The sequence below is a fragment of the Leopardus geoffroyi genome, chromosome B3 (genome assembly GCF_018350155.1).
Source record: "Leopardus geoffroyi isolate Oge1 chromosome B3, O.geoffroyi_Oge1_pat1.0, whole genome shotgun sequence".
Classification (NCBI taxonomy): domain Eukaryota; kingdom Metazoa; phylum Chordata; class Mammalia; order Carnivora; family Felidae; genus Leopardus; species Leopardus geoffroyi.
Genome location: NC_059337.1, coordinates 41,466,626 through 41,479,526, shown reverse-complemented (window position 1 = coordinate 41,479,526; position 12,901 = coordinate 41,466,626). Strand labels below are relative to the sequence as shown.

At 37.3% G+C, this 12,901-nt stretch overlaps 1 protein-coding gene across 17 annotated transcripts in view; it reads right to left on the bottom strand.

The window, feature by feature from the left end:
• Nucleotides 1-12,901, bottom strand: part of HERC1 (HECT and RLD domain containing E3 ubiquitin protein ligase family member 1) — a 188,239-nt gene that overhangs the window by 46,152 nt on the left and 129,186 nt on the right. For 12 of the 17 annotated variants that reach the window (XM_045447946.1, XM_045447956.1, XM_045447949.1 and 9 more), the window contains exons 38-42: nt 12,051-12,826; nt 9,632-9,830; nt 7,233-7,393; nt 1,291-1,407; nt 858-1,089 (exon numbers count right to left, since the gene is read on the bottom strand). In XM_045447946.1, the coding sequence (XP_045303902.1) occupies nt 858-1,089; nt 1,291-1,407; nt 7,233-7,393; nt 9,632-9,830; nt 12,051-12,826 (1,485 nt within the window). The remainder of the gene's footprint in view (nt 1-857; nt 1,090-1,290; nt 1,408-7,232; nt 7,394-9,631; nt 9,831-12,050; nt 12,827-12,901) is intronic. The other 5 variants (XM_045447951.1, XM_045447957.1, XM_045447959.1 and 2 more) reach the window with 1 other exon arrangement.

Genomic DNA, 12,901 nt, shown 5'->3' with positions numbered 1-12,901 from the left:
GTAAAGCACAGGCACAAGCTTACTTATGGTCTTGCTTTTTCCTCCAAATATTACCAAGAATAAAATATATTTATGATAAAACTGAAACATAGCTTGTCTTTGGTAAAGCTCCTAAATTATAAATATGTCATACTGCCCTAAGCAGTAATTTTACCTATTTTTTTTTGTACTTTTATTTATTTTTTTAAGTAGGCTCTACACCTAACATAGAACCTGAACTCATGGTCCTGAGATCAAGAGTCACACACTCTACCAACTAAGCTAGTCAAGTGCCCTTACCTGATTTTGAATTATGCCAACAAGGGAATGATGCTTAATGCATGTTCAGATCCAAAAGAGATCAATGGTCTTAACTAAATTCTAAATGATTCAACACTTAAAATTTGAAATGAAATGACAATCCCTGCCTACAAGAAACATATTTCAAAGTTATGAAAATATCCACTGAGATTGTCAGAAACAAGTCTGCATATAAGACTTGTAACCAAGCCTTGGTAACCAAATCCATTAAATCAATTTCTAATATTAAAATGAACATTCTGTATCATTTATAAAGGAGAATTATTTTATCAGAATGTTTATTTTATTTCAGAATAAACTTGTTTTAATTGTTTCTTTTCAGTTTAATTTCATGTAAAAATTATTACCTATTTTCTACAAAAACATCCATTCAAGACTTGTCATATCATTTTTACGCTTCACAGAAACATAAACTTGTAAGCGAAACGTCCGTCTTTTCATATACCTCTAGTTATCAGCTTTACAAACCATTAAAAGCATCTATGAAGGGAAATAAATGGGACACTTGGAAGCACCATTTATAACACATAAAACAAGTACGGAAACCGGACTCTCACCTTTCACTAAAGCCTTCTTCCATTTCAGCAGCATCAGCTGATGGTATGTCTCCTGGTGACTGCAAATAACAGGGATCATTTGACTTCCCACCACTGCCTAGGACAGCTGCTCCGTGTCTTGAGTCAGCTGTGCTGCCTGGCTGGGGTTCCTCCTCATCCTCATGCCCAGGGTGCTCTATCATCCACATGGCAAGGACAGTGATGTTCTGGGCATCAGCCTCTCCTCGAGCACCTGAACAGGTGAAAAAAAAGTATGATACTGATTTTGGGCAACATAATTATTCATGGCACCAATTTAAGAGTGTCTGCTATGACACCATTATAACTAAATCTGCTATTAAAAAGTTTTACGGTCTCTTAAAACAATGTGTCACCCTCTATAATATCGGGCTTCTCCTATATGTATATACTGATATATAAAAACTTATCCTACCTGTGGCTTCCATGGCTTTGGCAATCTGCCGGAGAGAGAACCCCATCTCCAGCAAGGGTACTGCAATTGCTGGAGGAGGAGGAGAAGTTGAGAGTCTGCTGCTTGGGTCTGACAAGGCTGAAACAAAAGAAAGAGAGTAAAGTCCTAAATATCAGTACATACTATGAGTAAAAAGTGTCCTTATAGTAACTGTTAAGTCCCCAATTTCCTAATAGTGTCTACATTTATTGAAATTTTATTCTATTCAGAATTCACTAAATGTGGAACTAAATGGGATTTTGTTACAGCTTTTTTTTTTTTTTTTTTTTTTTTTTTTAATTTTTTTTTTCTCAACGTTTATTTATTTTTGGGACAGAGAGAGACAGAGCATGAACGGGGGAGGGGCAGAGAGAGAGAGGGAGACACAGAATCGGAAACAGGCTCCAGGCTCTGAGCCATCAGCCCAGAGCCCGACGCGGGGCTCGAACTCACGGACCGCGAGATCGTGACCTGGCTGAAGTCGGACGCTTAACCGACTGCGCCACCCAGGCGCCCCATGTTACAGCTTTTTAAGGTTTTTCATAAAGCTAACATAAAACAAAGCTGCTGAAAAAAATATTAAATGTTTTCTTACTTTGAAATAGTTTCTAACTTACAAAAAATTTCAGACTTAACAGAAATTTGCAAGCATAGTACAAAAGAATTCTTTTACCCATGAACCACTGGAGAGTAAGTAGCAGACATGATGCTTCAACTCCCTTGAATACTCTAACAGTTAATTAACTCCTACAAATAAGGACACTGTCTTGCATAACATAGTATCAAAGCCCAGAAATTAACAATGTTAATGTCTATCTAATCCAGATCTCATTCTAGTTTCACCAGAACTCCTGATAATGTTCTTTACAGCAAAGGATCCAATCCAGGATTATCATCCTTCCATTTAGTTTTCAGATCTCTTCGGTCTCCTTCAATCACTTTGATACTTTTAAGATTACAGGCCAGCTATATGATAGGAAGTCCCTCAATTTGGGTTTGTCTGATGTTTCTTCACGTGCTTTTTGGCAGGAATACAAAACTGATTCTGCCTTCTTCTCATTACATTCTACTAGATGGTACATGATTTCAACTTGTCCCATTGCTGGTGACGCTAACTTTGATCACCTGAGTTAAGCTGGTATCTGCTAGTTTATCTCCCGATTAACTAAAAAAGGTACTCTTTTTTTTTCTCCCTTTGTAATAAATATTTGTTGGGAGGAATTATATGTAAATAGCCCATTCCTCATCAAAGTGAGACTCACTAACATCCATTAATGTTTATTGGCTGAATTATTTATTATGATGATGATGATGATGATGGTTGACAAATGAGGATTTTCTAATTCCATCATTGCTTTCAGATTTATCAGTCTCCTTTCTCCATCAGTAGAGATTTTCATTATATTTGTGGGTTATTATATGTTATTATAACAATGATTATTTATTTTGATGCCCCAAACATTCCAGATTTGGCTAGTAGATGTCCCTTCAATCTAGTTTCTATATCCTTGAGGCATGCGCCCATATTTCTCTGAGCAGTTTATCACTTTCTGGCACAAGATATTCTAGGCTCATCTCATACTTAACCCTGAAATCAGCCATTTCTACCAGGAGATAGGGTTCTCTTTTAGTAGAGAATGGTATTTAGAAGACAGGATCTTGGCACTAGGTGTGTTTATTGCTACTAAGGCATCACTGCTCCTAGGTCCCTTCAGTGGACAGTGCTGATAGAAGCCCTGTGCCTCATTTAATGGTTTTTGAATTCAATTAGGAAGGAAAGAAGAAGGAAGCAGGGAGAATGACAACTTTCATTTTTGCGTAAAAAATGTCACTACTCCTATAGTGGTAATAGTCCTACACATTTGTTGGACTTCTGCTTCTAGCTATGATAGAATAACAGAGACTGGATTTACCCTCACCTTAACAACTAAAAGAACAGATGGAATATATCAAATGATGGTCTGTAGACACTGGATGGCAGGCAACGTAGGACAGTGATCTCTGAGAGAAGGAAATCAAATGAGGCGAGGTATACAATTGCCTCAGCATATTTGCTGGAGAGAATTTCCAAGCTGCAGTTCAGGGAGGGCAAATTCAAGCTAAACTCAGCGGCCTCTCTGAACTGAGGACAAAAAAGTAAAGAATTCAAGATGGCTAGCATTCACAGGGTAGAACACCAGAAAGGAGAAAACTGTATAGAAAGAAGAGAGCTGCACAAAAAGCAAAATTCAGAAATGTACAGAAGGTTCTTCTTTTTCCCTCAAGTCTTCAGCTGATGCTAATGCAGCAACTACCCAGAACTAGGGAAGGAATTTCCAAAAAGTAGCAGGCAGAACAATCCTTGAGGCTCATACAGGGTTGGGAAGAATTTGTGTTACCAGAAGGAAAGAACTACAATACACAAGGCACTGGATAGAATACTAAGAAAGGTATTAGTTCAGTGGTGGGGAAAAATTCAGCCAAGCTAAAGGCTGTTCTGGTCCCTCCTAACAAAGCTTAAAAGGAAGGCTTGAAAGAATCAAATCATTTCCAAGTAATTTAACTGTATCCTATAACAAAGTTAAAGTATATTTAAATAAATACAAACTATCAAGCACCCAAAAAGGTAAAATTCACAATCTCTAGTAACCAATATATAATTACCAAACATCCCCCCCCAAACCCCGAGAAAATATAATTCAAAATAAGCAGAAAAATTAGTCAACAGAAACAGACCTAGAAATTAGATATGTGCTAAGAAGAGAATGATATTTAAACAGGTATAAAGGTGATGTTCATTATTTGTGCATTCCATATTTGCAAATTCATCTACTCATTAAAGTTAATTTGTAACTCCCAAATCAATACTTGTGGTGCTTTCACAGTAATTTACATGCACACAGTGACAAAAACATTTCAATCTCCTGACACACTGGTTCCTAGCTGAGGTATAACAGGTGATGCTACATTCTTGTTTGAGCTCCGAGACTGTAAACAAGTCTCCTTTTCATGGTCTATTTAGTGTCATGCGTTTTGCAGTTTTGTGCTTTTTGTTGGTGACTTCACTATTTAAGATGGCCATGAAGCACAGTGCTGAAATGCTGCTAGTTTATTTTTTTTAAGTTTATTTATTTATTTTGAGAGAGAGACAGAGTGTGTGCGTACAAGCTGGGAAGAGGCAGAGAGAGGGGGAGAGAATCCACAAGCAGGCTCCACAGTGTCAGTACAGAGCTCAATGCTGGGGGCTCAATCTCATGAACTGTGAGATCATGACCTGAGCCGAAATCAAGAGTCAGAGGCTTAACCAACTGAGCCACCAGGAGCCCCTGTCTAGTGTTTCTAAGTCCAAGAAGGCTACGATATGCCTTATGGAGAAAATGTATGTGCACATAAATTTCATTCAGGCATGAGTTATGGTGCTCTTGGCCATGAGTTCAATGCTAATGAATCAATAATATATATTAAATATAATGTATTTAAATAGAAACATACATAAAACAAGGTTATATACTTGACAAAATGTGACCAGAAGTTCACAAAAACCTACCCTTATCTCTCCCTTAGGAGTAATGGTCCAGTTTTCACTATTTCAGTGTTCACAGTGACTTTATAGAACATAACTATCCTAATAGTGAGAACTGTTATTCCATGTATTTGATAAGGCAGAGAAAAGATTAATAAGCATGTTAAAGACATGGAAGACTGTCTTTACAATGTATGAATGGAAAAGTACTAGATGGGATTAAGAGCAAATCTGATTCTGCAGGAGAAAAGATTAATGACCAGAAAACACAACAATAAAAACTATCCAAAATGGAAACAGACATTAAATAAACAATAAAAAAAATAAAAAGATATTAAAAAAATCAAAGCATTTAGTGATCTGTGGGACGACTTCAAGTGGCCTTGTATACACATAACCATAGACACTGAAACGGAGTTATACAACAGAAATACATCTGAAAAATAATGAATTAAAAATTTCCAAATTTAATGAAACTATAAATCCACAGATCCAACAAGCTCAATAAATCCCAAGCACAAGAAAACTAAATCAGGGCAGATCATAATAAAATTGCTTAAACCTAGTGATAAAACAGAAAAATCTTAAAAGCAGCCAGAGAAAAAGGCATATTATATCAAGATTAGAATGAAAGAAAAGTTATCATGCAAGCCAGAAGACAGCAGAGGATCTTAAAGCACTGAAAGAAAAAAAATCGTGAATCTAGAATTCTATACCCAGAGAAAATATTTTTCAAAAATGAAGGTGAAATACACTCTTTTAGATATACAAGAGCCAAAAGAATTCATCACTAGCAGACCATTATAAGACATGTTAAAGGGAAAGCAGAAGGAAATTATACCATATGGAAATTGGGAACTACATAAAGAAATAAAGAATCTAAGACCTGATAAATATGTGGGTAAATATAAAATACATACTTTAGATTTCAAATTTCTTGCAAAGACAACTGGCTGTTTACAACAAAAATAATAACAATGTGTTATGGGCTTTATAACCTATGTATATATTAAATGTATGATAAAAGTACAAAGACTAAGAAAGGGGAAATAAAAGTATACCATTGTTAGAATTTTTAATATATACGAAGTGGTACTTGAAAGTAGCCTGTAATAATTAAAAATGTATACTATGGACCTGAAAATAATCTCTAAAAATACACATATAGCTGATAAGCCAACAAAGGAGGTAAAATGAAATAATATAAAATATGAATTTAACAAAAAGACAGAAACAGAAGGAAAAGAGAAAGAACAGACAACGTGAACAGAAAGATGGTAACTTTAAACACAACCCTACCAATTATCACATTAAATGTAAACAGTCTACACACACCAATTAAAAGATAGAGAATACCAGGTTGCATGAAAAAAGCAAGACCCAATGATAGGCTGCCTTTACAAAGCCCCTTTTAAATATAAAGACACAAAAAAGTAAAAGGCAAAAATGATGGGAGACAACATACCATCCTAACACTAACATATTTATATCAGATAAAGCAGATTTAAGGACAAAGAATATTACCAGGAGTAAAGAGAGTCACTTGGTAATGACAAAGAGGTCAATTCATTACGAAAACATAAGAATCTTAAATATTTATGGACCCAAAGAGAGTTTTAAAAGACATGAAACAAAAATTGATAAATGAAAGGAGAAATAAACAAATCCACAATTTTAGGCAGAGATTTCAACACTACTCTATCAATAATTGATACAGTAAGTAGACCAAATACTGATATTTACTGATACTTCTTTATCAGTAGAGATAAAGAAGACTTGAAAAAACAATCAACTACCTTGACTGACCAAACATTTACAGAACACTCCACTCAACAATAGCATAATACACATTTTTTCCAAGTCACATGGAATATTTACCAAAACAAACCATATTCTGGGCTATAAAATAAGTCTCAATGAATTAAAAAAAATTCATATTATACAAGATGCATTCTCTGATAACAATGAAATTAGAAATTAGTAAGAGAAAGACATCTGGAAAATTCCTAAAGATCTGGAAACAAAATAACATACTTCTAAATGACCAAAATTGTCAAAGAAGATATCCATGGTAAATTAGTACTTTAAACTGAATGAAAATGGAAACACAGCATTTCACAATGTGGAGGTTACAGCAAAAGCAATGGTGAAGGGAAATTCATAACACTAAAAATGCCTATAACAGAAAATAAGAAGGGTCTAGTATGAATGATGTATAGCATACCTTTTCTCTCCCAACTAGCCATAAATGAATCTACAGCTTCAAAATAGAGAAGACAATTTAGTTTGATAGGACAGATCACCCTTAATCAAAATCACTGTTTTACCTTCAATGAGAAAAAACACAATGCCCACGTTATGAAGTCCCACACATCAGGAATGCCAAGAGGTTTGGGTGTCATAGTGCATGACAGCAACGCACCTGTGCGGTTAGCTGGCCTTGCTGACTGGGAATCAGGAGAAGTTAAGCTTTGCCTTCTTCCTACTTCATCAGAAGGAGAGGTTGGTAACGATGATATTGGAGGAGTCTGTGCACGACGTGTGGGAAGTACAGTGGTAGTTGGGTAACTAGAGAACATTTGCCTTTAAGAAAACAATAATGGTTAGCATAAAAATCCAATTAGAAAATAATACATACATCACAGTCTTCTTATAGAAGAATATTCAACCTGGAAAACTTTAAGTTAGCTATGGTTTAATGGAGGAGGGGAGAAAGACTCCCAACAATTTTAATAATCATTATCACATAGGATACATTTACTATAAAAGTAATATGTTACCATTTGTTTGGCAAAAAGCTAGCAACATAGCAGGTGAGGGGAAGGCAGCAATTAATAAAATAGATTTTTAAAATATCCCTGCTTTCATGGAGCTTTCCTTCTACTATAAGAAGATGACAGGGTTATTTTGATAGGTATACAGTAATTAAAGAATAAGGGATTTTAAAGATAGCTAAATTACAGTTACTTCAAATATAAATTTACTAGCTAGCCATGAAATTATTCACAGGTATTCAAAGTAATAGACTATAGGTAAGTTATGGAAAGAAAAGAGAACTGCCCAGTCACTTAACACAACTGAAAAACAGCACATGAATGGTATGCCAGCCATGTAAAGGGGGAAAGGTACAAGAGAGGCAGCCCCCTCAGGCTGAGAAGGCACACACTGGCTTAAGAATAAAATCCAGGAAGGTCCTCACTGACTGTCTACTCTTTAGATTTATCCAACAAAATAACCTTTTAAGCATCAAAAAATACTGTCTACCCAGTCAAATAACTGATACATGATATTCACACAGGCAGCAGTTGTTCCCTGATCTTTCTAGTGTTAAATGATGCTTAGTCAGGCAGAGACAACAGCAGCTCTAATATAGTCCCAGCCAACAGCAGGCAAAGACTGAGAAGAAAGGAGGAGTCACAAGGTCTATGAATGCCTGTGAGAGCAAGGGAATATTATTCTACCAGTGAATGCCATGTCTACACTGCACAGCTTGGAAGGCAACAAGGATAAAAAAACCATATTAGAATATCCTATCATTCTTCTTTTCCTCCTTTCTTGAACAGAAGCACCCCCATGGAACTGTTATCAAGTGAGAGAGTTAGGATATGTGAGGACTGGGCAATGGTAGCTGCTAGGATTATTACTCCTCCTGCCCAAGACCAGAGCAGTAACTCAGTTGTGTGAGCTAAAGACTACTGCATTAAGGGTCCGGTCAGGTCCCTTATGACTCAGGTCATAATCTCTCAGTTCATGAGTTCAAGCCCCGCATCAGGCTCTCTGCTTTCAGCGCAGAGCCCACCCTCAGATCAGATCGTCTGTGACAACCTTCTCTCTTGGCTCCCCTCTGGCTTATGCACACATGCGCACTCTCTCTCAAAAACAAACTTTAAAAAAAAAAATCACTGGGGAACCTTAATTAGAATGCAAACTGTGCCCCACCAGACCTACTGAATGAGACAGGGGGATACTTTACAGTCCCAGAGCCTTAAAAAGCCTCCCAGGTGGCTCCTGTGGACACCAAAAATTGAAAAGCATTACAGTAATAGGCCCTCTCCTACTCTCTAAGATGTCAGTCTACACAATGGGAATGATAATAACCTGTCAATTATGGGAAGGGGGGAAGAAAGAAGAAAAAGGGAGACTAACCATTCTACTGCTCTTTATTTCACTTAGGCCCTACTTAAGGGAGCTCACAAAATAGTCCCTCCCTAATGATTTTCTCTTAGAAGTTTTCATTTTGTGTATATAACTGGTAAAGTGAAACAAAAAGAAAACTCACACATTATTTGGAATTTACAAACCTACTAAAATAGGGTTGGCTGAAGAACTATCTATTGTAAGACAGGCTCTTTCATTTGAAAAGTAGACTTGTTTGATCTTACAGTAAGAATGAAAGTATAATTAAGAAATTATGCTTAAAAGGGAAATAACTAGAGAAAATTATTTTCATGGAAGTGGCCTCCATCTTGAGGCTCTAATATTCAATACAAGCATTTACTTTTTGAGGAAAAAAATATCCAAAAGCCTAGCTGAAAGAAAAGAAAAGATCATTATAAGGAGATAGACTCCTACACTATCTGACTGTCAGGGGCATGGGTGATAAATCCAGACCACCTCTCGACTGGCTATGAGACTTGTGCAAGTTATTTAACTTCTGAGGGGCATTTGCAACTTTAGCAAAATGGGTTTGATTTTATGATCTCTTAGGTTCCTCCTAGCTCTAGAATGCCTTTAGTTGGGCACATTCTTCACTGACAGAACAATCACGTGTTCAGAATCATAGGCATCAATACAGCAGATGTTAAAGGTCAACTTCCCTACCTGAGAAGACTAAGTGGCATCACTCCTGGGGATTCAGATGCAGGTACTGTTTCTGTGTCAGTGACTGGAGTGGTGGCAGTCGTGGTGTCTTCCAGCGAGCTGCTCATAAAGGAAGTTGTGCTCGAGGCTGATGGGCTAGTGGTAACTGGTGTTTGTGCCTGCTGGGCTTGGTCACTTTCTTCAGCTTGTTGATCAATCTCTATAAACCAAGGTAAATATTAAGAAAGTAGTAAGGATTTGTTTTATCACAAGTGACATATAAATGAAAAACTTACAATATGAAAAGTTTCTAAATATATTTCCCAAGTGCCAATTTCTATGACATTTTTTTTTTAATTTTTTTTTTTCAACGTTTATTTATTTTTGGGACAGAGAGAGACAGAGCATGAACGGGGGAGGGGCAGAGAAAGAGGGAGACACAGAATCAGAAACAGGCTCCAGGCTCTGAGCCATCAGCCCAGAGCCCGACGCGGGGCTCGAACTCACGGACCGCGAGATCGTGACCTGGCTGAAGTCGGACGCTTAACCAACTGCGCCACCCAGGCGCCCCTATGACACATTTTTTTAATGTTCTTGCATATATACACCCTGTATTCACTACTGTAGAGCCTTACTACAGACTCTACTAATAAATACACTTTTGTAATAAATTTTCTTTTTTAGAGAAGAAGGTTCTCTTAAAAACAAAAAAGAAGTCACCTGGGTGGCTCAGTCAGTCAAGAAACCACCTCCTGATTTCTGCTCAAGTCATGATCTCACAATTCCTGAGATCAAGACATGCATTGGGCTCTGCGCTCATTGCTCGGAGCTTGCTTGGGATTTTCTCTCTCTCTCTCTCTCTCTCTCTCTCTCTCTCTCTGCCCCTCCCCGGCTTGAACGTGCGTGCTCTCTCAAAATATACTTAAAAAAAAATAAAAATAAAAACAAAAATAGTCCACTTTTGTTTTTATGATTTGACTAGCGGTTCTCTAAAGGTTATCTATCTAATCATTAAAATTCTATTTCCTGGTTGCACCTGAGTGGCTCAAAGTATCCACTCTTGATTTCGGCTCAGGACAGGATCTCACAGTTCAGGGAATTGAGCCCTGCATTCAGGCTCCATCCTGCCAGCACAGAGCCTGCTTGGGATTCTCTCTCCCCGCCCCTCCCCGACTCTCTCTCTCTCTCTCTAAACTAACTAACTAACTAACTAAAAAAACGTCTGTGTTTCCTGGGCGTCTGGGTGGCAAAGTCAGTTGAGCGTCTGACTCTTGATTTCAGCTCAGGTCACAATCACAGAGTTGTGGGATCGAGCCCCACATCAGGCTCTGCACTGAGTATGGAGCCTGCCTGAGTTTCTCTCTCTCTCTCTCTCTCTATCCCTATGTGCTCTCTCTTGCTCTCAAGTAAAAAAAACAATAAATTTTTTAAAAAACTGTATTTTCTTAGCACTTTGATTTTGATGTGCCTATCTTTAGACTTTACATAGGCAAAGATGAAGACATGTAAATACAAGTAATACGTGTAAATATAATACAAATCTAGATAGAAACCCCATGCTCTAAAAAGGACAATGTCTCACAAAATAAACTACTCCCAAGAACTAAAAAATTAATTAAAATGTCTAAGAGCTTACAAAGTATTTATAATTTTTTTTCTTATCTGGTGAGGGAGCTTACAAATAAAGAGAATATCAAGATAGCAGTTACCACAAAGACAGCTAATTCTATTGGGGTTGCTAAATGGCCACTTACCTACATAATCATGATCTTAATACTATTTATATGCAACATGTACTTCCCTCTGCCTATCTACCATTTAATCTATGAAAGGAAGAAAGGGAGTGAGGAAAAAGGGAAGGTAGGAGGAAGAGGAAGGGAAAAAAGAAAAAAGGAAAAGAAGTTCCATGAAGGCAAGGGACTCTGTTCACTGCTGACTTTCCAAGAACCAAGAAGAGTACCTGGCATTTAACAGGGACTCAGTAAATATTTACTGAATAAACTTCATTTTTATCTCAGAATTCATATTCCAAAAGGTGAAGATAAAGATAAAATAAGGGCTTTTTTTCCCTACAATACAGAATCTATAAAAGTAATACTTTAAATGTCTCTGGGAAGATATCAGTATATATACTATGTATGTTTTGAATCAGATCAATAAATTACTGAGTATCTTTTGTGGCATGAGTTAAGTTTTACAAAATGTAGTAATAATTATTAAGTTCTGTGCTTGCATACGTTTTAAATAGAAAATTATAGGTAAACAGATAATTATTAATATAAAAGAAACAAACAAAAAAACCTGTTTACCTTGCAAAGGAAAAACAATGTGAAAACTGCTGTGGCCAAAAAAATTTTTGATGAATAACTTATGGAATATATCACATCTGACATGAATAATTTCAACAACACATAAGGAAAAGAAAAAGCAGATAACATACCTTGCTTAATTTTGCCCCCAAACTGGTCTTCCAGGAGCCCATGGACCACTAATTTGTAGATCATGGCTTGAGCTCGTTCCAGATCAGCTAATCCCAACGCTCTCTTTATGGGCGACCGCATGACGGCTCGCTTCACCATGTGTCGCATCAGGAACTGCAAGGCTGCTCGCATCTCCACATCTTCATGAACAACTGGAGAGCTTGCACAGTCTGAGTTATGGCCATTTTCAGCCAGAACTTTTGGTATCAGCAACAGCTCAGCATATTTACTACAGCCAAGAAGAGCACTAAGTGATTTCATAGCACCGAGGTAGAGATAGGACAGTTGGACTGCTCTGATTTCTGATTGGGCTATGTCATGGTTTTTGGATATGTGTTCGTGATTTTTTCTTTTTCCTTCTGTTATCTGATGTTGGGATTCCACACTTGGCAGTGTTGGGTCTAAAGAAAATGAAGCTATTTCGTTTTCGGATTTGGAGGCTGTGGTACCCTGATTTTTGACATCATCGGATGTTAAGCCTGTTCGCGTATCTAAAGCAGATTCACTCTCGGTTTTCTGCTCAACATCTCCTTTCTCCTCAGACTCATGTCGGTGTTTCTTTTCATGTCGCTTGGTGCTCTGTTTGCCCATGTCTTCATGAATACCAGTCAGATATGTGAGGTCCAGCAACACAGAAGCCGTCAGGCCTCGGAATCGCGCCACATCAAAAGGCAATGGTTCACAGGGCTCCAGATTATACAATGGAGTATCACTAGGCGACCAAAAAGTTGGGAAGCTTTAATAAAGATCAGAATGACACAGGAAGAAGCAAGTGAGGGATAGACGGGAGGAAGGTACAGAAAATAATGTA